Genomic DNA, 25,929 nt, shown 5'->3' with positions numbered 1-25,929 from the left:
AAACCAAATGAAAACTTCCCGAACCTAAATCTCAAGAAAATCAAAAATTTTAGAATAATTTTACATATAAAATGACAGCGATCGTTATTTCATAGCCATCGCTGACGAATTTTTTTCTATGATACTGTATTATTTGCAAATATAATTTTTCGAACATTGATACTTGCAAAATATACATATAAATTTTGTGAATGCAAATAATATTACATCACTATTAGTAGATATTGAATATTTTTTGTTAAATTAGATCGATTTTAAAACACCAAAATTTAAAATATATTTTACAATGTACCCATTATCTTATGTATCTATTCATTATTTGTATACTGTAAAACATTTGCTGCATTTGTATGGTTCATAGTTTATTTGTCAAACTATTTATTACTATAAATAGGTATATATATTGTATTTATTAACTGTATATTATGTATATTTCATGTAAATTATATAATTTTTAAAATACAAACGAAAAATACGAGGAATAATTATGTTTTCCATGTATTCTACAACATATTTATTAATCCGTAGTATTTAACTAGCGTGATGTCATAAGTCTCGCTCCGAGGCTGTTCTATTAGAGACGGTATTGGTCTGATATTTAGAAATATCAAAAGCTGATGACCTTTTACTTTTGACAATTATGACATTTCGTGTTGATTTTTGCAAGAAGAGGAAGAACTGTTACTTGTTTTATTATTTTCCTTTTCTATTTCACGAAAGTAAAAAGAGTTACCTATCTGATTCGTTCAGGCACTCAATTTAAAGAATATCAGTAACTTTTTTTGGCAGAGGGATTTTATATTGGCCATGTTGTTAAAAAACAACGGTCAAAATTCAAAGTTATTCATTTTATAGACTATAGTAGCGATTTTTACCAAGAGATCTTTTTTTGCGTAAAAAACGAAAATGGATATTTTTCCAGCCAGTTGTATAATACAGACACCGACGAAAAGTTATTACTCTTCAAAAGAGTAAAAAAACATGTAGGTGGCGCCCCTAACAATTGATGTCAAACTAACATATAAATCGAATTTATCATGTAAAAAATCACCCAGTCACTAATTTTCATCCAAATATCGACTATAGTTCATAAATTTATTATTCGTAGAAAACCTAAATAAGAATGAAACTTCTAGACCCTTTATCTCCGAAACGAAGCATTTTAGGACATAAATTTAAAAGAACTTTTTTACTTATCTTGTACCTGCATAATTATACGGCCGAAATTTGACGATTGCAATTCTGTCCACCCTGTATATATTTTTTTGGCCGATGATATCAACAAATTATCAAACTGACTGCCGAAAAAAAACGGCGTCAAGTCAAAAAACGGCAAAATATATTCTATTATACATAAAAAAGTACACGTGATTAAAAAACAGTTGAAAGGCATGATAGGTATGGGAAAAACGGTCACAACCATTTTTATTTACTAGTTATGGTCTTGAAGGGAGGTGATCAAACAAGCCAAAAGGGCTTCTACAGTACACTGATATATATTTATATATTTATTAAAGGTATAATATATATGTTAAGTAACGATGCATATATTTTTCTCATGAATTCGATCAAAACTTAAAACCTCTCATCTTCTATCTGCATTTTCAAAAATTTAGAAAACGAAGATATGTATAATGATTGTTCATGATTAAAAAATATACATACACAAAAAATTTAATAAGGTGTTTAGATATTGAAAAATAACTCTACTGATCCGTTGAGTGTCAGAAATTGGCTAACACTATTAAATATTGCTTTGATTGATACCTGTATCAGTTTAAGAGCCACATATTTGCGAGATGTGAGTAAATTTTATCAAAAATATGACTCAAATATATACACGTACCGTGTAAAACAATGAAAGCAACGTCAGAGTAGACGTATCAATAACATTTTAGATCGTGCATTACTATATCTTGGCTCACTGCCCAACAATTTTACTGAAATAAATGAGAAATGTTATTTCGAGGCCTACCGTGACGTCGTTTTTTTTCATTACACGGCATATTCAAATAAAAACTGTCAATGTGAGCTCAAAGTAGCAGTTATTTTTTTATCAAACGTCTAAACAATTCCTATATTTTCGAAGGAATCCAAAAAATTCCGTGTTTTAAGTTTTGATCTTGTCGTTACCATCTACTACAATCATATATAACGGTAAAAAATAATAAATTTCTAATTAATAACGCCAAAAATAAAAACGAAAAAAAAAATAATACACAAGATCAAAAAAATAAGAAAACAAAAAACAAGATGGCGCGACCAATGAGGACTGGCCGCGTGGAATGATAAAAATATGGGTCACTCCAATACTGACTGAAAAATACTTATTGCTAAACGAATATATCGATTTTCGTGTGAAACAAACCAGAAAAAAATAGTCGCTTCTGAACAAAAACTGTTTCACGAAAACTTTTTAGAGCGGGCTTACATCAAACAGTTTGACGAAAAAAAAACGATGTCATGGTAGGCGTAGAAATATCATTTCTATGCCTACCGTGGCAGCTTTTTTTAAGTAAAATGTGTTACTTTTTATTTGATCAAGAAATTGTCTGATGTAAAACCGCAATTACAACTTTTATTTATTTTTTGGGGGGGAAAACTGATAAAAAACGAGAAATATAAAATTAAACGGATACATAATATGTTTGTAAAGTCGTCATGTATAATATGGCAAAAATTACTGGTATACGAGTATCTAAAAAACGTTTTGGTACATACACTAAAAGTTGTGATTGTAAAAATTATCGAAAATTCTATCACATTGACAATATATCATATTAATAAGATTAAAAATAAAAAACGATAAAAATTTTATTTGATTTTTTTCTTTAAATATACATATATACTTTTTAAATGGTTATAATTAGATCTTCCATATACAGGGCCTTTCGTATAACGCGCCTATTAAGAAAGTAGATTTCTATCTAAATTACCTACTTCGAATAAACGGTTTTTGTGAAACACCCTGTATGCGTGTACGAAAGATTGGGCGATCCAATTACGTCCAACATTTAAACTTAAGTGAGCAAATGCAAGTTATCTACGCGTCCTACGCAATAAAATTTGTGAACCTTTTAAAATAATCAAAAATCCATTTTTGGTAAATAAATAAAAAAAAGACTTATATTGTAAATATATAAGACTATAATATATAATATAATATGTCAAATATTGAGATTATTGACATCACATCATACGATTTAGAAGAACAACGAGCCGAGGAGGGAACTGTTCGCCAAAGGAATTTAATATTTCGGAGAGGAAATTAACAACTTAAAATTAACAACAAGGAAAAATATATCACGTTTATATACAAGTACAGTCGCTCACAAAAGTCCATAGACAAAAGTCTAAATGGATTGAAAATATAATGTTTCGGTAATATACAGACCGGACCACCGTAGTAGTAACATAGGCAGAACCGGACGAATTTGCGTATACCCGTCCGCCGTATAAAAAGCAGGCGAAAAAATGCGATAAAATAAAAATAGGTAGATATGTGATAACAATGTTTCAGAATTTGTATTTATTCTTGTTTTAATAGCCAAAACGAATATGTAAATTCTCGCGACAGCTCTTGTGTAAAATTTATTTTGAAGTTCGTGAGAAAATTCAAATTGTAAAATGGTAATTTCAAAATAGGTCTTATCGGGATATACAAACAATTTTTCCACAAACTTTTGTAAACAGGCCAATTCCATCTTTACGTACTATATCAAGAGTTATTAATAATTTTGAAACACATGGGTGCGTGTCCCCACAAAAACACAAAAAGCCTGATGTGTTGATTAATGAAGAACAGGAGTTAAAGCAAGTGTTCATTTGTGCTACCGCGGATCAAAATCCCACGTTTTCAAGTAATCAAATTTCTAAGGTGGTTGCCCTGCCCACAATGCCCGTATTGTTCAAGAATATTTGAACAATACTTTTCCCAACCGTTTAATTAGTGGATATGGAACTATTTTGTGGCCCGCTAGATCATCAGATCTTTCTCCCAATTATTTCTTTTTGTGGGGTTATGTAAAATCCAAAGAGTATGGTCATAATAGGGCTAATAATCTGGACGAGCTTCAAGTAAAAATACGAGAGGCTTTCCAAACTATTAGCCCTAACATGTTAGCCAATGTCAGAGGGGGATTTTACGACAGCCTAGGCTTCTGTCTAGCACAAGAAGATGGTCTTTTTGAACACTTGTTATAACTTTTTTTTATTTAGATTAATATTTTAGTTTTTTTTGGGGTTTAGAGAATTTATTTATTTATAGTTTTGGCTTGTAAACATACTCAAATAATAAATATTTAAGTATTTTAATTTTAAATATTACTTAAGTGAAGGTAAACACTTAAAATGAAAATAATAAATAATCGGCACTCCTCGCGTCGTATTCCTAGTCTGTCACGACCCGTCCAAGCACAACTGCAACTGCGTACTGCCTGACCAGCCGACTAGCCGGCAGTGAATCTCGAGTACGAACGCAAATCGGGTAAACGTAAATTCGTCCGGCAACTTGCTATGTTACTAGTATAGCCTGGTCTTCTCTGTATAATGTTAATATTCTTCGTTCATTGTATTTATAATATAGAGGTTATGTAATTTAAATATAAGCAATGGAATCAATATGACGTCACAATACGAGTCAATGTTTGCTTCATTGATATTTCGGTATTTGCTTTATACTGAATATTTTTATATAAGTGATACCAAATAAACTATTAGTTACGTCATAGAGGTCACGATTATTAAATTTATTGTTCCCAACCAGAGATTCGGCGACGGGCTGACTAACTGGAATTTAAATTTCCCGCTAGCTATTCAGGTGGTAGCTCTGCTGTAAAAAATATAAAGTTGCCGCATTTATTTATTTATTTCCTAACAATTTGATTAGTTTTGACACTTTAGTTTGTATTATATGACTTTCTGGTTTAAGTGAATTGTATTGTGATACTTCAAGCTGAAATTTTTTTACTAGCAGACCTTGCAGTCGAATATTTTTCTGTTTAGAACCGCTTTTAGTGCGTTTTTAGTTTACAAGATGCCGAAGCAGCTTAACAGCCGTTGCAAAAAAAACATCGCGACCCTATTTGAATATTTTGAAATGCTAGTGGATAAAATATCACTTCGAGTGGACAAAACTACCATTGTTGTATTTTTTATTCACAAAAAAATAGGTCTCAAATACGATCGTCAAAAATATATTGAATTCCATAGAGAAATTGATAAAAATCAACATATAAAGAATATCAAAAAGATAAATTAATTAAAAACATTCTAAAAAGCTGATGTAAAGATGAATATCATAAAATTTGTCATTTGGCAATAAACTACACTGAAAAAAGCTGTTTTCCTTATATTACAAATACAATGCATTAAAAAGATTGGAATTCTAGATGTTTAGAAGCATCATCGTTACTAAAAAAAGCTGATGTTATAGGTACTGGAAGTAAATTATTTATGGATGTATAAAGCCTTTTGTGGCAAGCTGTATAATATTTAAAAATAAGCAAAAAATAAAAATAGACTCTGTGTAAATATAAACTTGATGTCATATAATAATAAAATAAACCTACTACTTACAAAAGGGATATATAAGATGAAAAAATACATACATATGTACAAAAATAAATGTATACTCGACGGATAAAGTTCTTTTTTAATTTTATTTTCTTCCAAAGCAGTTTAAAAGAAAAATATGTTTTAATTTGTTTCTTTGTACCAATACCTAAAACGGTATAAAAACTGTCAAAATTCTTAGACCATACATCTGAATCAACTAGATACTTGAACACACAGACCATTGAATGTCATCATCACTATCAAAAAATAATCTGTCTAGTTTCCTAAATTCTAAAAATATTTGGAAAGTTAGGTTAACTCAAACAAATATGTTTCATAAAAATTCTTAAGACAAGTTGGGGAAGTATACACAGCACTTTCTTAAGTCCTTAAGGTTAATTTCTTAGGGTTAATGTTAAGGATAAGGTTAGAACTAATACTCGAAACAATGACTAAAGAATCCAAGGAGAGCAAATTGTTACCATGTCACCAAACAGTGCCGTGGCACATATTTTTCTTAACTTAGCTGTTTGAAGAGATATTTATATTTTTTGATTAATACTTTGACTGCGCCTACGGTGTATACGGTGGTATCATACTAATTAATTACGAAAAAAAAACGTATTAAAATATTGATAAAAGGTACAAAACTAGTATCGACGTATAGCACACATCAAGTACAAATAATATCAGAAAAATAATTATCGAAGTCAATAACAAAACGCTAAAAAGATGGAGTGGACTGTTTATTTACCTATGAAACGTAACTCCTGGCTCTTTCTTATCGCTGTGGCTTTTACACTTGAAAGCTGAACAACTAATCACCATTGTAATAAAGTTTATACAAAGTTCACTACACCAAACTATTAAAAATCGCTAAAATTGTCGCTGATGACTCATTCGTTGCCATCAACAAAATGGCGTCTAATGTCACAACTTCTGCTGCAGCCCGTATATGGGCGTTACATGTCCTTGTGTCCTTTAGCCATTGACTCGAAATATCAACCAACCATTAGTGTGAACGATGACACGTTTATATTAAAGAAAATGTCACATTTTGAGCCAAAAATAAGCCTGATAATAGCATAATTTAATATATTTTGTTAAAATACGTTAAATCTGTTATGTAAATGCCCTGACGTGACGTCAAATCGTGCTTTATGCTGGCAACAGAATATCTACACCCTGTTCCGTATCTAGAGATTGTATGGTCTAAGTTAAAAACGTTTGGAATTTTCTTAACTACGTATATATCATATTAAATAAAAGTTCGGACGAACAGTTCAGTCCCGATAAAGCTCATAAACAGTGTATAAGATACGATTACTTTTAATACATAAACGATCTGCCTTAAAATTCGAGATTTTATTTTATTATGTTTTTTTTGCGTTTTTTCAAACTTTTTTTACTTTTTTTTATTATATACATATAAATTTAAAAACCGCCGGACCCGGTGAAATAATCGACCGAGTTTCGGCGGCCCGAAAAATAACAAGAGCCTAAGGTCACAACTAACCTGAAATACTATTATCACAGGCATGTAATACCATAGCGGGCAATATAATAATGGTTATTGTAATTTGGCGCCCGAAACGGTTAAGTTTACGTCTTACAGGGGCGATAGTCAAGAAATGATTTAGCAAAAAAGAAATCTAACTCATTTCGTGATAAAATTCTATACAAAAAAACGATTTTGTAATTTTTTTTTCTGGATGCAGGTTTCCTTAAATGATGTGTTCATCAGGTAAATTATTAAAACCGCTGAATAAAAAAGGGAGTGTCGAATGTGCTCTATTTAAATATTCGTTTATTAAAGAAGGAAAAAAGTCATGAACATCATTGATGTCAGATTTGTAAAACATTATTTTGTAATATTTCTTATTTATTCGACAAATATTGATTTTATGTAAAGTGTATAAATCTGGAACAACATTGCGTCAAACCACAAAATACATTGAAATTATTCTAAATCTTAGAAACAGACTTCAAAAGCGAGTGATAATACTCGGAATAAAAACGTAATAAATAATAGAGCAAGTTTAAACTAGTCTGTAACTTTGTTACAACTTGTTTTAATGTACTTTTTTATTTTATTAAACATTTTTCATCGATCAATTATAGATTTTATTGACATTTATTATTTTAAGGTGAAAAAACAGAAAATTATTGAGTGTAATCTACTTTAAATTTTAACGTTTAAAAAAATTGAACACAACTGATAACCGGAAGTCAAGTCGGCCATATTGAAACGCCTTCGCGATCACGTTAAACTTGTCAATAAACTTTTTTCTTATACATAGATAGTGATTGCTAAAATGTATTTGAAAAATTGATTGAAAAATTACAATTAATAATAAACAAAATGTGTATATAATGGTTGCGTATAAAAACAATGATTATACAAGTTTGTTCTAAGTTAACAACCCCTTTAATAGAAAAAAAAATTATTTAGAAAGTAATCCATATAACTTATGTACTATATCTATTTTACTTCTGTAAAATACATTATATACATGAGTAAAATACTCTATAAAAATAAACTTTTCTATTTGTACTACCGGATGATTATCAAATTACTTAGTTGATTTTAGTAAAAAATTGATATTCTGATAAATATTTACTATAAAATGCCATTTTTTTACTTTAAAACATACTCTAAAAATTAATGATAAAAAATGGTTTGATATAATTTACCATCTCTGATGACGACAACCTAATAAGCAAAACGTACATCCTGAGAATTAAAAAAAGTGTTTTGATTATCAAATTTCGAAAAATAATTGTTTTCAATTTAGGTGAACCAAATTTTTAGCGAAATTTTTTAATAAAATATTTTCTATATCAAAATTTCAACACGAAATTCATTAAATCAAATTTAGAAACTGGTTTTTCACTCCTTAATTTGAAACATATTTTATAAATAATATTTTATCTAATTTTCGTGTAAGAAATACCCTTCGAAAAATCTCACGTTCCGTTCATGACTACCGCCCCCCGACATTATCAGAAAAAGTAAACACGCACGCAATCATAAACACGGATGAAACATTATCATAACTTTTTGATGTTGATTTTTTGGGTTGATCGTATTCACAACAAATATTCTTGAAACGCGTGTGACTATGTTGTAGCGTTTTGTACTGGTAAAACTAGTGCAGAATCTATACAATATCCCAAAAAAGTTTTTGTTTTACTTGTAGCCACTGAATTTTTTTCTAAAACCTATTTTGGAAGATCGCAATAAATTCATAAAAATTTTGGTGTACCTTTTCTTAAAAAAATTGCGTATTATTATTATGATTTTTAACATAACCTCCTTCCCAATTGACAATCTAAGTTGTTATGTCACTTCAGCCCTTCCAAACAACACCATAAATATAGATATAAAACCAAACCATAAGCAATTTTATGATTTCATTTTTCCAATTTGCTATTAACAAATATGAGTTCTTGGGTATTTATTTGAATATAACGTACGCTCCTGAAGAGGTTTTCCTATAATTTGATAAAAGTAATAATAATAATAGCTCCCGTATATAGCGTTTAACGCCTTCGGAGTAGCAAGGCACATCTTGCTATACTAGAGCCGTTCGGTAAACAAGGAAAGGTAATGTGGCTAGCACTACGCTTCAACCGCCTATTATTACCTCAGGATTGTGAATCCCAAGTACTCATTTAAGGCTGAGTCGACCTAGGTACCCAAACTATTTTTATTTTAACAAAAACAGTCGGCTGATGCAATGCCGGGTATGGGATTCGAACCCACTACCTTGAGATTGGTAGACGAGAGCCTGTACCTCTACGCCACCGGGCACCTTATTTGATAAAAGTAAGTCTTCAAAATAATCCAGTAGTTTAGGGCAGTTTGAAGTTATACTCTTTGATGATTTCTTTTGTGAGTAAAATGGCTTAAAAAAATTATAGAACATTAACTGTATTTATAGCTTTGTCTGGAAAGGTTAAACTACGCCCACTGACGTGACGTCAAACTGCTAGCCATTGTTTGATAGGTTAGAAATCCTTGAATTTCTAAATTTTAATTCGCAAGTGTGAAAAGTTTTATAATTTAAGAAACCCAGGATTTATTTATAAATATGTATTAAAAATCACTTTATAATATATCGTTTTTATAGGTTATATTATCGAAAATTGACGTTTAAATGTCATCATTTGACAGTTTAGAAGCTACACTAGTTTAATCACTACAAATCGCCTTTAAATTTGCAACAACCGCTGATCGATTGTGTTCAAAAAACGTTCTAAAGAGAACAGAATCACAAAAAAGCACGTCGATTAGGCTGCAACTTTAGGACCTATCCTACTGCATGGCACTGGTTATTGCGGTTATCAATCCTACCACAATTTCAACGGAAATACGTTAATTTTGCTTATAAATAACTTTTTTCGACTAACGCGTAAATTCCAGAAACTTGAGTTCATATAATTAACTAACTGAATGTATAGGACAATCGTCATTGCGAACGAAAATATTTTTCAATATTCCGACGTTTAACAGGACGATCCACTGTTCTGAACAAAAAAACTTTGTAAAAAAATGGTTTCAAAAAATCTCAAATAAGAAACCTGAGTTTTTTATAAACTGGATCGTCCTGTAGAGTTGATTTTTATCGATACCGAAAACTGATGTTAGTAACTTATAAATTTCTTCTTGTATGTTATTAATTCACATTAAAAATATGAAAAAAATTTGAGGAAATGCGCTACTAAACAAAATAAAAAAATATCCGTAAATATATAAAACGTAAATTAAAGCTATATTCTTTTTTCGAAAATTAAACGTTTGTCCTTTAGATTAAAAAAAATAAATCGGTTTTTACTACTCAAGCACTCATCTACGCACATGCTCTCTTCAACATTAACAAAAAAGCACATTACCTGTGTGTAAGCGAAAAAAAATGAACCTTAAAACTAAACAAAAAAATAATTGGCACTATGAATAGTTTTTTCAAACGTAAGAAAAAAAAAACAATATGTTTTAGAGGAAAAATTAGCAAAAAAAGAATAATTAATACGTATTTTTTTGCTAATTCTTCAAAAATCTAAAACACAAAAATAATATTAATAATAAAAAAACAAAATGTAGGAACCATATGTACGCGTCTGCGGCTTAAAGTAAAAATGTTTATAACAAAATATCTTTGTTCTTTCTTTGCTGTTACGAAAAAAAGAATCACGTTTCAACAAAACAAACTTAGGTCGATGATAATAATATAAATGTGTATAGATAATATATACGTGTATATAAAAGTGTGGTCTTAAAAATTAAGCTTTGGATGAATTCAGTTACCTCAAAACGAATAAAAAACTTAAACGACTAAACGTTAAATAAAATCAGTTCGATACTATGTACAGTGCGAGATCAGTGGGCGGGGCCGCCGGCCCTAGAGGATGTAGAGGGTGTTCAGGACGAGCACGTGGTGGTTGTTTTTGGCCAGGGTCACCACGTAGCCCTCCGAGGTGATTTTCAGGCCGCAACAACGGGATACCTGGAAAACAATGGACAAAATTATTATTAAGGTGGAGATTTACTTGTGCCGAGCCCTGTAATGTAACGCAAAGCGTTACATTACGTTATCTTCGTGCATTAAAAAGTGGTCATCAAAAAGGGGAAGACTTAAGATGGCGCTGCTGTAGTAATTTTAAGGCTTCATTTCTCCAAGGGTATCAAAGTTTTTAATACTAAATATTTACTGAAGTTTATTTATTGATCAGTTATTGTGTTGCAATAATAAAAATTATACTACCTTATACAGAGTGTCTAAAATTTCATTTTAAACAATTACTAGCTTTAAACGGCAATAACTTGTTTAATTTAAATGGAACACCCTGTATATTTTATGAGAATCAGATGCACAATTTAATTGTTCATCAAATTGTATTATACCATTTTTTACCTATCTCTTCAAGTTTCCGTAGAAAATGCATTTTCTTGTAATTTAGAACTCATTTATCAGTATACCCATGGAATACTGACATTTTAGATTATTTTTAAAGATGTACCAAATTTTTAAAGAGTAAAGGTATTAATATTGTCGATATAGTTTGTTTCAATAAAAAATAAAAAAAAACTGTTTAAATATTTGTTAAAGAGGACCAATTAATATGATTCCAGTATTCAAACTACATTAATTGACTGTTTGCGTTGATTAATAATAATTGCTCCAAATACTAAAAAATTGAATTTTGTATGCGTATTAAACAGTGTGGTAAAAACTAACACCTTAAAAAAGATATTGATTTTTTGAAAAATACTTATTTATAACAACGGAGACATTCATTTTCGGAACTTATTATTATATTGACTTCTGATTCAAATCCACATTTATTTAGAATAATTTATTAACGAACATAATTAAGTATGTAATTAATTAGTATTTGGGCGGAAATAATGGTGGTATATTTAATTAATGGTATATGTACTCTTTTATAAAGATTTAAATAATTTTCTTTTTGCATACAAATGGGCTAGTAATATTATCATTTTTCTAAAAACGATAATATTACTAGCCTGTACATTTTGTACATTTGTTGCTTTAAAAACAATCTAAAATGTCAATATTCCATGGGTATATTGATAAATGAGGTCTAAATTATAAGAAAATGCATTTTCTACGAAAACTTGAAGGGATAGATAAAAAGTGGTATAATACAATTTGATAGACAATTAAATTGTGCATCTGATTCTCCTAAAATATACAGGGCGTTCTATTTAAATTAAAGAAGTTATTGCCGTTTAAAGCTACAAATAATTTAAAATAAATTTTTAGACACTCTGTATGAGGTAGTATTATTTTTATTATTGCAACAAAATAACTGATCAATAAATAGACTTCAGTAAATATTTAGTATTAAAAACTTTGACACCCTTGGAGAAATGAAGCCTTAAAATTTTTACTGCAATTTCACAAAATTGAAAATATTTCAAAAACGGTAAGGTGTAAGTATAATAAACCTTAATCAAATTTACCTTTATTTTAATCGTAGAAACTAAAAATGTAATAATATACAGGGTGTTCCATTTAAAAAAAATACAACTTTGATATTTTTTATTTATTTGGGACACTCTGTATCTTGCAAAAATATTTTTAAATTGTAGCTCTAATAGTCCTTCAACGAACACAAAACTTACAATTTGTAAAAATCTAATCATTTAGCTATAATACTCCGTGTCGTATGTGGTGAACAACCCTGTATAGCTTGTAAATTTTTGGCAAAAATAAGTGAAATTGAGTTGGTGTTCGACAGTGGTCGCGCTATTAGAACTCTGAATTCAAATATCGATATATCGAAATCCATTAGAAATAATTGATTGTAGTTTTTATTAAAAAACTTTCTTAATATTTCTGCTATATTTTTTTCGCAAGCTGTATGCGAAAATCTTTACAAATATGAAAGTTACACCATTGCTGAAAACTGATATGCACTAAAAGTAAATGGACGGTTTTTTTTTAATTTTGACATAATCCAGTAAAATTGAATCGCCGTATAGAGTGAAAATAAAAAAATTACGGGCAAGCTGATTTTTTCAGTTTGTCAGCGACTGTCTTCTGAGAGTAAAATTAACAAAATCGGAAATTTTCCCCTTGCGGTTTTTGAGCAATAGGGGTGTTTTTTTTTAAACTGTACTACAACAAAATAATTAGACGCAAATTGTACATAAGAACATTCTCTATAAGTTTGCCTAATGAATTTTTTTATAAGTTTATTATTTCCGGACTTAGCGGCCGTCTCATGAGCCCTTTGGGGTGATTTTCAAAAAGTTTGTTTTACAGCAAATTGACCCTTATGAAAGTTGTTCATAATAAATGGACAAGCAACTTTTCCTCATGAATTTTTTTGTAGCTTGATTATTTTTGGAAATAGCGTCCAGTTCATGAACAAATTAGGGTAGTTTTCAATGTTACCCTTTTTTCAGGAAATTCACCCTAGGAAACTCGTTCAAATAAGAGGTATATGTACACCTTTGCCTTATGAACTATATTTTGACGACGACAACTTTACTTTATACGAAGCAACAAAAGAAACCAACAATAAATTTGAGGAGCCAACGCCAGGTCCATCACACAAAAGAAGACGATACAAATAAAAAAACATCATAATATTCATTCACTTGATGAATTCCATGTTTCGTTTTGGGGAAATAAATACATACCACAGAGAAGTTTGCATGTAATTTTAATATAAACACCTTTAAGTTGGTAAATTTGTAGAACTAAACAAAAATTATGAAACTACCCCAATTTGTTCATGAACTGGACGCTATCTCCAAAAATAATGAAGCTACAAAAAAAATCATGAGGAAAAGTTGTTTGTCCATTTATTATGGACAACTTTCATAAGGGTCAATTTGCTGTAAAACTAACTTTTTGAAAACCACCCCAAAGGGCTCATGAAACGGCCGCTAAGTCCGGAAATAATAAACTTATAAAAAAATTCATTAGGCAAACTTATAGAGAATGTTCTTATGTACAATTTGCGTCTAATTATTTTATTGGACTAACAGGAAAGAAAACAAGCCTATCGAATTTTTCTCATTTAAACATCTTGGAAAAGATCCGAACTTCAAAATCAAAAAAAAGGTTCAATATCTAAAAAAAAATATCTGAGTTATCGCGTGTGATGTTTCTTAAATTTGGAAAGTAAAAAATAGTTATTTTTTATAGATTTTTGTGTGTGGTGCTTTATTCAATACACATCTTTGTTTTGTATAACACACACCCTAAACTTAGTTTTTTAATAAAATAACTAGAGTATATTTTTTTGAGTTTATACAGTTTTTTTCTCTAATATTTTGAAGTAATTATTCGTCACTAAAAATTTTAAAATATGACTTCCCGCTGTGCATTCCAATTGCACCAAAATATTTCTTTGAAAAATCAAAAAAATGCTTTAAAATTAAAATGATAGACATCTATCACTGTCAAGGACTCTGTCGTTGGACAGACTATAATCAGAGAAGAACAATCGTAGAGAAGCGACAAAAGGCATCCCGCCTAAAAAGTTGGAGTGGGAGGTAAACCGGCTAACTGTCACCTCAACGTGTTTTTCGGAATACGGCCAGCGTTGCCATTGTTAATGATAAAGTCCTGAAATCTTACTATTTTTTTATTTGTGTACATAATTAATCTTTTTTAATTAATTAATCTATACTTTACCCTTACCTTATAATAGTACTTAAAGAAAGAACTTTCAGAACTAAATATAATAAAAACTTAAAATAGATGCAGGTTGTTAGCGTTTAATAAAAAATAATTAGAAAATTAACACTATTAGAAAGTTAAATATTTTATCGCAAATATAATATATTAGCGACGCTAATTTGAGTTGTGTTATATTTAAATGTAATATGTTTTTTTTTATGTAAAATATGATTTTTTAATATACAGGGTGAGTCTTAAATAAGTACATATATTTTCAGTGCCGGTAGATCTCGATAAATGAAGCATATTTTCTCTTTACAGTTTTTCAAATAAGTCCAGAATATCCGAGATTCTTTGAAAATTAATAAAAATTGCTTACATTTTCAGAACCGCTGAATCTTTTCTGGGATTCCTTTCTTTTAAATTTAATCTACCACCTATGTTCTCATATTATGGAGAAATTATGTTTTTTAATCATCTTAGTTTTAATCGTTTGCTGATGCACTGCAGAAGTAAAGTGTTCTGGTGTATTGTGGTAAATTAGTGTTTTATTTTGCTGTTGTAACACCCCGGTCCCAACCCTCAACTCTAATTATGTTATTTACTTTTTGGTTTGTTTTAACTCTTGTGATAACAGCTGATAAATATTCGAAATTTTCTTAAAATTGTTTTATTTATAATTTTGATTAAAAAAAAATCACTTTCAAATATTAATTTCGAAACAAACAATATTGTCAACAACAACAAACAAATGTCCCTCTAAAAGGAATAGGTTAGAAAATGGTTAGAACGCGGTAAATCCACAAACCGCGGGAACTCGTTAAATTTTAAAAGATTGTTACTATTCAGTATGATTCCTAAATATTGTATAGTACAGTACGTCTGTCCGTTCTGTAGCTCCGGGGTATCCGTGAGAGGGGAAACGATATTTTCTCGATGTTTTTCGTAAAAAATTAGACGGCGCGTCCCATCAATAAAAATTCGACAAATTTGCAAGTAGCCAATAAAGTGAGTGGGCGGAGCGATTTGCGGTGACGCACTCGTCAAATCGACGTATAAAATATATTGCTGTTTATTTAAATGTTTTTTGCCCGCATTCCTTTCATAGACACAGATCCAGCAGATGTACTGTACGCCAATTTGAAAGTCACAAAACTTGGTCCCCCTCACTTCAATAGTGCCGACGGTTTTTGTCGCTTCTCTACGATTTTTCTTCTCTGCTATAGTAAACGCCACGAATGTTTGGGAGTAATTCATCGCTTGAAGAAGTTAGAATCGACACGCGCGCTATCATTTTTACATTAAAAACGTAATTTTTTACCGCAGACGTAGGTTTTTAAAGGCCCGGTCTAATCATCTGCCTGCGCTCCTCCTACTTATTCTTAAATGTTAGCGTGATTGACAAAGACGATACTATATCGCGTTTCTTTGATTGATTCGTTTTTGTGCGTCAGTCCATTAGTGTGCTTGCAGTGCGACCAATGGTGCATTCCATTTTATATTATAACCAAATATATGTTTTGACAAGACTTCGACAGTTAAAACAACAAATTACAACAGATTATATATTGATTATTATAATGACTTGCAACACCACGGCACTGGAATTAAGTTTTATGTGACCTTGAACAGATTAGTTCACATGGTAGCGACCGATAAATCACTCCCAAACATTCGTGACGTTTACTATATAATACAATTACTTACTTTTACATATGGGCATTCGAATTCTGAAATGAGAGACCCGTCCCTGGCGAAAACGGCGACGTGGAACCGGTTCCCGTGGGAATCCCCGATCAGCACGTCGCCGGCATCGGAAATGTCAATTCCGTTGGGAAAATTGGTCAGATTTTCGCAGCCGATGCGACGTAAGTATTGCCCGTCTTCGTTGAAAACCACCACATTGTGACCTTTAAAGTCGCAAACATAAAACTCTTTTCCTGAAAAAAAAACCAGATTTTTATAGCTTAGTTGTTGAAATGTTTAGGAGTAAAATTATTATATTATTTTGTCGTCGATTTCTTAAATACTAATAGGGATTTAATGAGTTTTTTGCAATGACTGTTAGCCCACGGTCACACAGAAAGCGTTTTTTTGCGTTTTTACTGTTGTTTTTTGCGTTAACATCTATTGTTTAGGAAGATTCTATTAAATTCAAAAATTTGAAGGAAATGTTTGGAAAAGTGCAGTTTGAAAAGGAATATTTTCTTACGCGTAAAAATAGTTTTTTATGCGTAAAGTGTATTTTTTCTGCGTAAAAAAGTTTTTTTAACAGAAACAAATAGTTGTTGACGCGTAAAAAGTCGTTTTTACGTGTAACAAATAGTTTTTTACACATAAAAAATATTTTTTTTGGGCAAAAAAGTTTTTTTACCAGAAACAATGAGTTTTAGATGCGTAAAAATTAGTTTTTTACGTGTAACAAATAGTTTTTTACACGTAAAAAATATTTTTTGGGTAAATTTTTTTCCCCAGAAACAATAAGTTTTTGACGCGTAAAAAAAATATTTTTTTAAGTGTAACAAATAGATTTTTACACGTAATAAATAGCTTTACACGCGTAAAAAATAGTTTTCTACCAGTAATAAATAGTTTTATACGCGTAAAAAATAGTTATTTACGTGTAACAGTTTTATTTGCGTAAAATAATAAAAATAGTTTTTTACGTGTAACAAATGGTTTTTTACACGTAATAAATTTATTCACTTTTACAAAATTTGTATTAAAATATCAATATTTTTGATAAACACGTGAAATGCTCACAAATAAAACGTCGCGTCACTTCGTATTTTTAAGCCGTTAACACGTTTCGTTAAAGCTAGCTCGTGTGTCAGGGCCATCTCGATAGCTTGTATGTCACGGCTTTGAATTTTTACTCCCAGCGCGCGTAAAGAAGTTTCACGCCAAAAAGTTTCATAAATCATGTCCTAAAATTGCGGTAGCAACTAGTAATACTTACTATTCTATTATGTAATTATAATTATTTATTATATTATATTATAATTATAACAAGTAACCACAACACTACAACATAAAAAAACTATACACATATATACTAAAATTCGAAAAATAAATGGTAAATAATAATTATTAATTTTACACACACCACTGGCACTAGTAGTAAATTGTGTTTGTCGCCGAATATATGCCCCGGCCCGTCCACAATTCAGTCCCAGTATCTTTTATCTTCGTTTCTTCAACGCTAACCGCGCCGATCTCGCCTATCTCATTCTCGCAGGATTGGTTGTTGGGAATCCACCAGCTTGCGACGTTACTAATTGACATCTTGATAGAAACTGCAGACCTGTCGCGTCTTTTGCATGTTTTTAATGGACACAAATCGAAAAAACTCTTCAAACGGTAAAATCGCAAAAAGTGCTTGAGACGCAAAAAACGCAAAATGCTAAAAACGCTTTCTGTGTGGCCGTGGGCTTAAGCTGCTTCAGCCATCTTGTACCATTGCGATAAAAAAAAAAGTAGTACAAAAATTAGTCCTGATAGAAATCCTGAATTAGTCCAGATAGAAGTCCTAGGCTGGAACTCTGTAACTAAATAGCGATCGGTAGCGATGAAGAATACTGACCTTGGCCGTACAAACTAAACGGCAAGCGACAGTATTCTTCATCGCTACCGATCGCTATTTCGTTACAGAGTTCCACCCCTGGTCTATAAGGATATCGAGAAGTGGATATCGTCGTCACTACGAAAACAATACAATTATCCCACCTAACTTTTTAGGCGTTACCAGTTACCATGAATTTGGTAATAATTGGTAGGTATACGTGGCGAAATAAAAGTATAAAAAATTTTCCTACCTTTTAAAAATGAGCAATTTTTCAAGTTTTAAAAATATTTTATTATAGACCAGCAGATTAAATCATATTTTGTTGTACTACTTTTTTTATTGCAATGGTACACTTTACACTACAAGCTGTACTAAAAAGACCAATTTTCGACTAGAAGGTCTGCTAGTAAAAGATTTTAAGTTTAAAATATCACAACACAATTCACTTAACCTAAAAAACCCTCGTAATGCAAAATTAAACTATCAAAACAAATCAAAATATCAGTAAACAAATATGGCAACTTGGCAATTTCATTTGGTCAGCCTGGCGCTGAATATGTCCATAGTTGGCAACAATGAATTTAATTGCGCCCTCAATTACGTTACTAAAAGTTTATTTGGTATCGAATTGAAGTGATAAAAACGTATTAAATATTTTGATGACGTGTACCCCCAACTGTTATTGATTTCTTTATAGATATTAACTTACCGTGAATGGCAATGTCTGAAGGCTCCCTCATATAATCGCTGCAATCAAACCAGCGCAACAAATCCCCGTTTTCGTGGATGATAAACACCGTAGGACTGACGCTGTCCACGGCCACAATCTCCCCAGCTCCGGTAACGGCCAAACCGGCTACGATGTCGATGTAGCGGATGGCGATCTTCTTGAGAAAATGGCCGTTCTTGGTGAAGATCTGCATGCGCGAGCGCTCGTTGCCCCGGTCGCACACCACGTACTTGCCGGTGCTGCGCATGACGGCCACTTTGCGCGGGTACCACAGCTGGCCCTCGTCCTTGCCCGGAATGCCGAACTGGAATTTGAACGAGCCAGTCTTTTCGAAGATCTGAATTGAAACATATCGAATATTAGTCCTATAAGTTTTCTACAGGGCATTGAAAAATCGGTAACGCATTTTAGTAATAAAAAATTGAATTTCAAATTAAAAATCAAAGTCAGTAATAAAAATTGTTTGACAGCCTAACCAAATTTTAATTTTGAGATGATCGATATACGTCATTAAAATTACAAGTCCAAATGAAAATGGAATGACAACCTCAAATGACAATGACAAATACTAAAAGCTAATAAAAATACTAAAATTCTGACAGAGATTGTACGTCAATAAAACTATAAAGATTGATTTTCATGCGTCCGTTATCCGTTGATACGATGGTCCGACGGTGCTCTGATTGGTCATTGAATTTTCACGTCACTTTTCATCCGTAAAAAGAGAAAGATCGTACGATAATGGACGTTTTGACACTTTTTTGACAAATTTAATCTAACCTTAATAAAAAATATAATAGTACAAGAGCTAGCACCGTCAGGAAAACAAAAATTTTAAGAAAGCTGGTTCTTTAATAAATCTTTTGCTATGCTCTCCTGACCAAAGTGAGGGCCGTCTGGCTACCGGTAGACTACTGTGCATCACATCTGTATAGGGTGTCCCATTTTCGTGTTTTATGAGATTTCTCGTTTATGAGCAGAGGTACAATGATGCGATTTTCACATTACTTTGCTACTTTTTTATGAAACTAAATATGCTACACATAAGTTTATCCTAGCCTCCTTAGTTCCTGAAATACAGGGCGAATTCGTGAGGCGCAGTAGTCAACAGATGTTGAATACAGATATGATGCGCAGTAGTGTATCGAACGAAACGTCTACCAGCAGCCAGACGGTCCGCATTCTGTTCAGGTGAGCATAGCAAAAGATATATTAAAGAACCAGCTTTCTTAAAATTCTCTCTCGAAAACGTTGCTAGCTCTTAGACTATAAGTAAAACAGCGAAATCGTTATGAAAATGAAAATGCAATAAATTTAAAAACTGTAATTTATAATGTTAAAAACTGGTAATTTTCTAACCAATCAAAGTCTTTAAATTCAACCAATAAAATTAATCTTGTATCATCGTGTCGTCGGACAAAGGATGCATGAAAATCAAGCTTTACCCCAAATCAAATGACAATGACAATTAAAACATTAAAATGCATAAAGAACACAGTTTAATGGGAAATACATAAAAAACACAGTTTAATGTGAAATAATTGTATCTCACTCACCTGTATCCTGTGATTGTTGGTATCGGCGACTATGATATCTTCCTCCAGTCCCAGACAGAAACCGTGAGGGGAATTGAACTGGCCTTTGCTGGGGGTCCCAATTGGCCGAACTTGCACCGGATCTGCATCGGGCTCACCTTGTTAGTACGGTTGGGCACCGGGTTGGCGTTTGTTGATGCTGGAGGTAAAATGTTGGGCAAAGTGGAATCTAAATTAATACGATTTTGAAGACAACTTCTAAAGACTATTAAAAGTAATCTAAAATGTTTTTTTTGCGAAGCATACATTTTTGTGGATTTCGATAATCGAGTAAAACCGTGACCATCGAGAAAAAAAGGCCTGATAGAATACGCCTGACGTCAAGAAAGTGGTTGATGAACAGAGCTGTTTAATTTTTAATGAAGAAATAAGAAAAAAATACCGAATGTTTTTGCTCGAAGATTAACATTTTTAAATCATACTAAACATTCTTAAGATACTTATTTTAATACAATACTAACCTTGGGGTATAATATCTTCAGGCGTTGACAGTAAAGGAGAAGTGGAGTTTGATACTCCTCCAAAACCGTTGATCAAATTGTTGGTCAAATTCAACGAAGCTGTTGAAGTGGAACGCACCAACATGTTTGCGCCATTTGTAGGAATTGCTGGGTTGGTATCTGTAACCAATAATGTTTATTATATTCTATAACTTTGACAATGACTGTGTGACGCCGCGGCCGGTGCTGCCACCATCGGAGAATATCGTAAACAACCGGCATATACAAATACGCGGATATAAATAGTGAGCATACGAAAAATTTATTATACAGGGTGGTCCGGTATTCCGGAAACTTCAGCAGCACAATCTGCAGGCTAACGGTGCTTTGATTTTATTTCCATTGAATATACAGGGTGGTCCGAACTGTATTCCGGAAACTTCGGCAGCATATTGTGCAGATAAAAATAAGTAAAAAAGTTTGTATAAATGTATGTCCTAAAATGCTTAGTTTTTCGAAATTACAGGGTGTAGAAATAATAAAGGATAAGGCTCGTTTTGCTTGTCGAACTGTCAGTAAAAATCGAAAAAATTGTGATTTTGTGCATTATCTTGTTCTTTAGTGAAAATTAATTCTTCTTCTACAAATTCCTCAATAAGTAATTGATAACGACTTGGTAGCATATAAATATCGTGTTCAAATCATATAATATAGGGTAACATATAAATATCGGTAGCAATAAATATCGTGTTCAAAACATCAAAAATGCTGAGAAGCGACTCCAATATTTCCCTCGTATAATAATAATGACATATCCATAGAAAAAAAGGTTGACATAATTCAACAATAGGTTTGAAATTCACGTAACATTGACATTTTTCATCGTTTTATCCCTTCGAATAAAAAGATTATGGAAGGAGCATATCAAAAATCTTAGATCCATCGCGATAGGAATGAAATATGGTCGACTTAAATTCCGGTTTATCAATGCCGTTCGAATTTAATCTAAAAATTGTAAAACTATGATGTAGGGTAGACGTGGGGTAGACTTAATAATTTGTTGTTTTATTTTACGTTGTGAATAAATGTTGGTAGTTATTAAAATTGTTATAAAAATATACAATTCTAATAAAAATAGATAAGTTATCAACAACACATCCGATACGCTACTCAAGCAGGTAAGTCAAATTGACGTATCTAAATTCTTTGACATCTAATCTTTGACAAGTAGTAAATAAAAGCAAAAATGCTAGAAAAAATATATAATTAGTTAATTTAAGCGAATTTTATAAATGCTCGGTTTACTACACGTATTTATATTATATGTATAGGCACTTACTAGCGAAAAGTTCCATTATTTTACTCGATTTTTGACCGAGATCTACCGCACGCCACAACCACTATTTTACAGTCTTTTTCGATAAATCGCAATAGTGTCACTGTTAATTTAAGTTCTTCCACAATTTCCATCTAGATATACTACCTTTATACAACTATCAGTAGTAGAATAAATAAGAAATAACATAAAATAAGCTCAAGTAAAGACTGACAAATTCACAAAATTTCAAATCAAATTGAAATGTGTAAAATGAGTCATCAAACAGAGCTTCCAAGGATCCCCACCCTAGAGTCATTTTTCCGCCCACCATGCATGAATACATGGATAGCATTATACTCCTTTCTCAATCTTTTTATTCAAAGTTTTATCCACATTTGACTAATAGTAAACTATTAGATACCTGAGAAATTGCGATGCTGCCAATATGTGCTCAATGCGTATCTAGAAAACGATTCGCACGGCAACGAGAATACCAAAATCGACTGCTTGGCCTTCCGCTAATCGCATACTTTCGCTCACCGCCTTGAAAGCGTAACGTTTTTATGTCAAAGTTACAGAATTCGGACCCTGATTTTTTTCGATTGTTCGCGAACGAGAACATTCCCCCTATTACAACACTAAATGCGGGACCTTTATTTATTACTTATCAATCACATTAACATCATTATTACAAATAATTCAACTTACCGCTACCGTTGAGTCCAAGCTTCGCCAACGACGCCAGATTCTTGTAAGCCGTGTCGTTGGTCAGCAAATCGGCCAGATTAAACTGAGGCGTGGGTGACGTAGCTGCGCTATTGGTAGTCTCGGCCAGTGTGGCCAGCTGTGCCAAATTGAACTCGGCGATGCTCGAAAATCCCTGTAAGTTAGGCGTGGAGGACACGTGCGGCAACGGCGGACTAGATATTTGGGCGAACGTTTGCAGGTTGTTGGTGAGGTCGCCTTCAAAGTTGGATTGAATTGTGGTGGGCAAAGCGATGGACGTGCCGTTGGTGAGGGCCACCGTCTTGGAAATGACACCGTTGATGTTTAGGGGGGCCAGGTCGGGCAAGCGTTTCGTTGGAGTGGGAGGTGGGGTTGTTATGGTGGCTTCGGTGATAAAGGTACCGAAATGTTCCTTTATAACCTGTAAAAAAAATGTTATTCATAAGACAGAAACGAATTCAAAAATTGCTGAAAGTAAGATTACAAACTGAAAATTTTGGTTAAATCTTCATAGTCAGTCAAAATTTATATAAAACATTTAATAGTTAAATACATCTATACACGTTGAGCAGGCAATGGTGTGTGTATGAGTGTATGCTCACTGCAGCATAACATACATGGGCCACTGCAGGCTAAGATCACCCCTGCAGAGGATGGGACTGGTGGAAGACTCCGAATTCCGAATTTGTACAGAAAGTGACGAAACTATGAAGCACTTTATGTGTATACTCTGTTTTTTTCTCAGGTAAGATTTCGACAGACGATGACAGAAAAAAGCAGATGACGTTCAAACCAATCCATTTATTTAACTAAAAAAAGTTTCTAATATTTTTTAAGTTAACTATCGATGTATTATTGTTTTGAACCAGTTTTATTGGTTTATTTCAAAAACGACACATCATATTTCAATATTATTAGTATGACGGAACGATGAACGACAAACGGACGCCGATGCGTATAAATTCGACTTAAGGTTTTTGAGAGATGTCAAACTCTTGCCAAATTATAGGTTATAAATTAGGTTTATGTTACATTATGTCAAATAGAAATGATAAATATTTTGCATTTTGGACTGCGTTATTACGTGTTTCGTGTTTTTTTTTAAATTAAGTGGAGGAAAACTCGAAGGAAAATTAAGGGTTGAGCCAGACTATAGTTTACAGTAATATTCGGTGCCCAGAGATCGCCAGAGACAGTTTGCCAGAGAGTATGGCCAGAGAGTTGTATTAGATACAAATAAAATTTGTATACCATCTCGTATATGGTACCAAAAACTGAAGTATCTGTAAAATAGCAGCACACGATAGGTAAATAATAAATTTTAGTATTCCAGAGAGATAATGTCAAAAAATACTGGTTTACAAAAATTAAAATAAAGTTAATTAAGGTATAAAATGCAATAAGTGCTTTTATTAATAAAATATTTTGTATTATTTATATTGTGTTTTATTTATTCCTTTGCAACATTTTTTTTTATTTTTACATAAGTTATATTGATAAATATAAAAATAAATGCAGGAACTTGTTTGACCATGAACACGGCTTGAAAGCAGGAAATCTTTTTATATTTTTTTGCTTATTTTGTATTAACACATACTGTAATTGTTTTTAATAAAGTAATTCGATTAGATGTTTTTAATTTTATACAGTTTTTTTAACAATATTTTGAAGTAATCACTTGTCACTCAAATTTTAAATATATTAATTTTCTGCTATGCGTTTCAATTGTACCAACTTATTTTTTTGTAAAATAAAATAAACTACTTTGAAAATAAAATGACAGACACATCTATCTCTGTCAAGGATCTTGTCGTTGGACGGACTATACCTGCCCCGCTGGGACCAGTACCAGGTTTGAGTTGTTTGGCAAAACCATGCTAGTCTTGTCAGACTTCAATCTTAGAAAATAGAAACACCAATACACATTCCTGTATTTATTGATATTATATATTACATAAGAGACTCAAACAAAATTACATAACTTTATTAATTTTTACAAATATCCCAACTTTTTTTTATTGCCTTTTTTTTTAATGGCCATTTTTTATTAGATATATTTTTCTAGTAAAGATTTACTGAAAAACTTTAGATCATGGATCAGTGTTTTTTTTAATTAATATAATATCTAAATATTCCGATTTTTCTCAGAAATCAGGCAAAAAACAGTCTCAATGTTTATATTTCTCCAGAAAATAACCAATTTAACTTGAACAATTCAATGCCTAGCGGAGATCATATGAAAGTGATAAATGTTATCTACCATTTTAATTCAAAACTTTTTCTGTTAATTTTTGGACGTTATCTGTCCCGTCTAACTAGTCCACTCTTTCGCTGAACATACTTCACAAATATACTCCTTTATTAACATATTTATGTTACAACTAGGCAACGCTGGTACCTCTGTGGGCATAGATCTGAAAATCATGCACCAAGATTCCAAGTTCCTCATGTAAAGGCGCATTCTCACGACTCGTGTAATTGACAAACATTTGTAATTGGTATACGGGGTATACACGGTGCGTAGGGCATCTATACAGAATTTTTAAGTTATTTATTATAGGTACTACGCCGCACTCCCGCCAGACCCTGTAGGCCAATAAAAAATACTTGCCAAGTACACGAGTCGTGAGAAAGCGCCATAATTAAAATAAAATGATTTATATCGATGTAATTTCTATTAATATATTCTACACCTTCAATAAATTCAAAATAAATGCCATGTCAAATTATCTTTGCTTTAGAAAAATGTATAATATCTATTTCATGAAACATGAAAACTTAAATTTTTACATAATGTAAAAAATTTAAAATTAAATAATTTATAAGAAATAAGAAGAT

General features: G+C 31.7%; 1 protein-coding gene across 1 annotated transcript in view; it reads right to left on the bottom strand.

Moving 5' to 3' along the window:
* The window catches only part of LOC115885241 (brain tumor protein-like), a 44,633-nt gene that overhangs the window by 5,014 nt on the left and 13,690 nt on the right, over positions 1–25,929 (bottom strand). Inside the window, 7 exon segments of the mRNA XM_030904082.1 lie at positions 10,865–11,063; positions 16,425–16,657; positions 18,992–19,349; positions 20,569–20,661; positions 20,664–20,776; positions 21,069–21,227; positions 23,074–23,512. Of these exon segments, the coding sequence (XP_030759942.1) occupies positions 10,959–11,063; positions 16,425–16,657; positions 18,992–19,349; positions 20,569–20,661; positions 20,664–20,776; positions 21,069–21,227; positions 23,074–23,512 (1,500 nt within the window). The 3' untranslated portion in view covers positions 10,865–10,958.

Source organism: Sitophilus oryzae, unplaced genomic scaffold (genome assembly GCF_002938485.1).
Source record: "Sitophilus oryzae breed Bouriz unplaced genomic scaffold, Soryzae_2.0 scaffold_378_pilon_pilon, whole genome shotgun sequence".
Classification (NCBI taxonomy): Eukaryota; Metazoa; Arthropoda; class Insecta; order Coleoptera; family Curculionidae; genus Sitophilus; species Sitophilus oryzae.
This window is presented reverse-complemented; position numbering and strand designations above follow the sequence as displayed.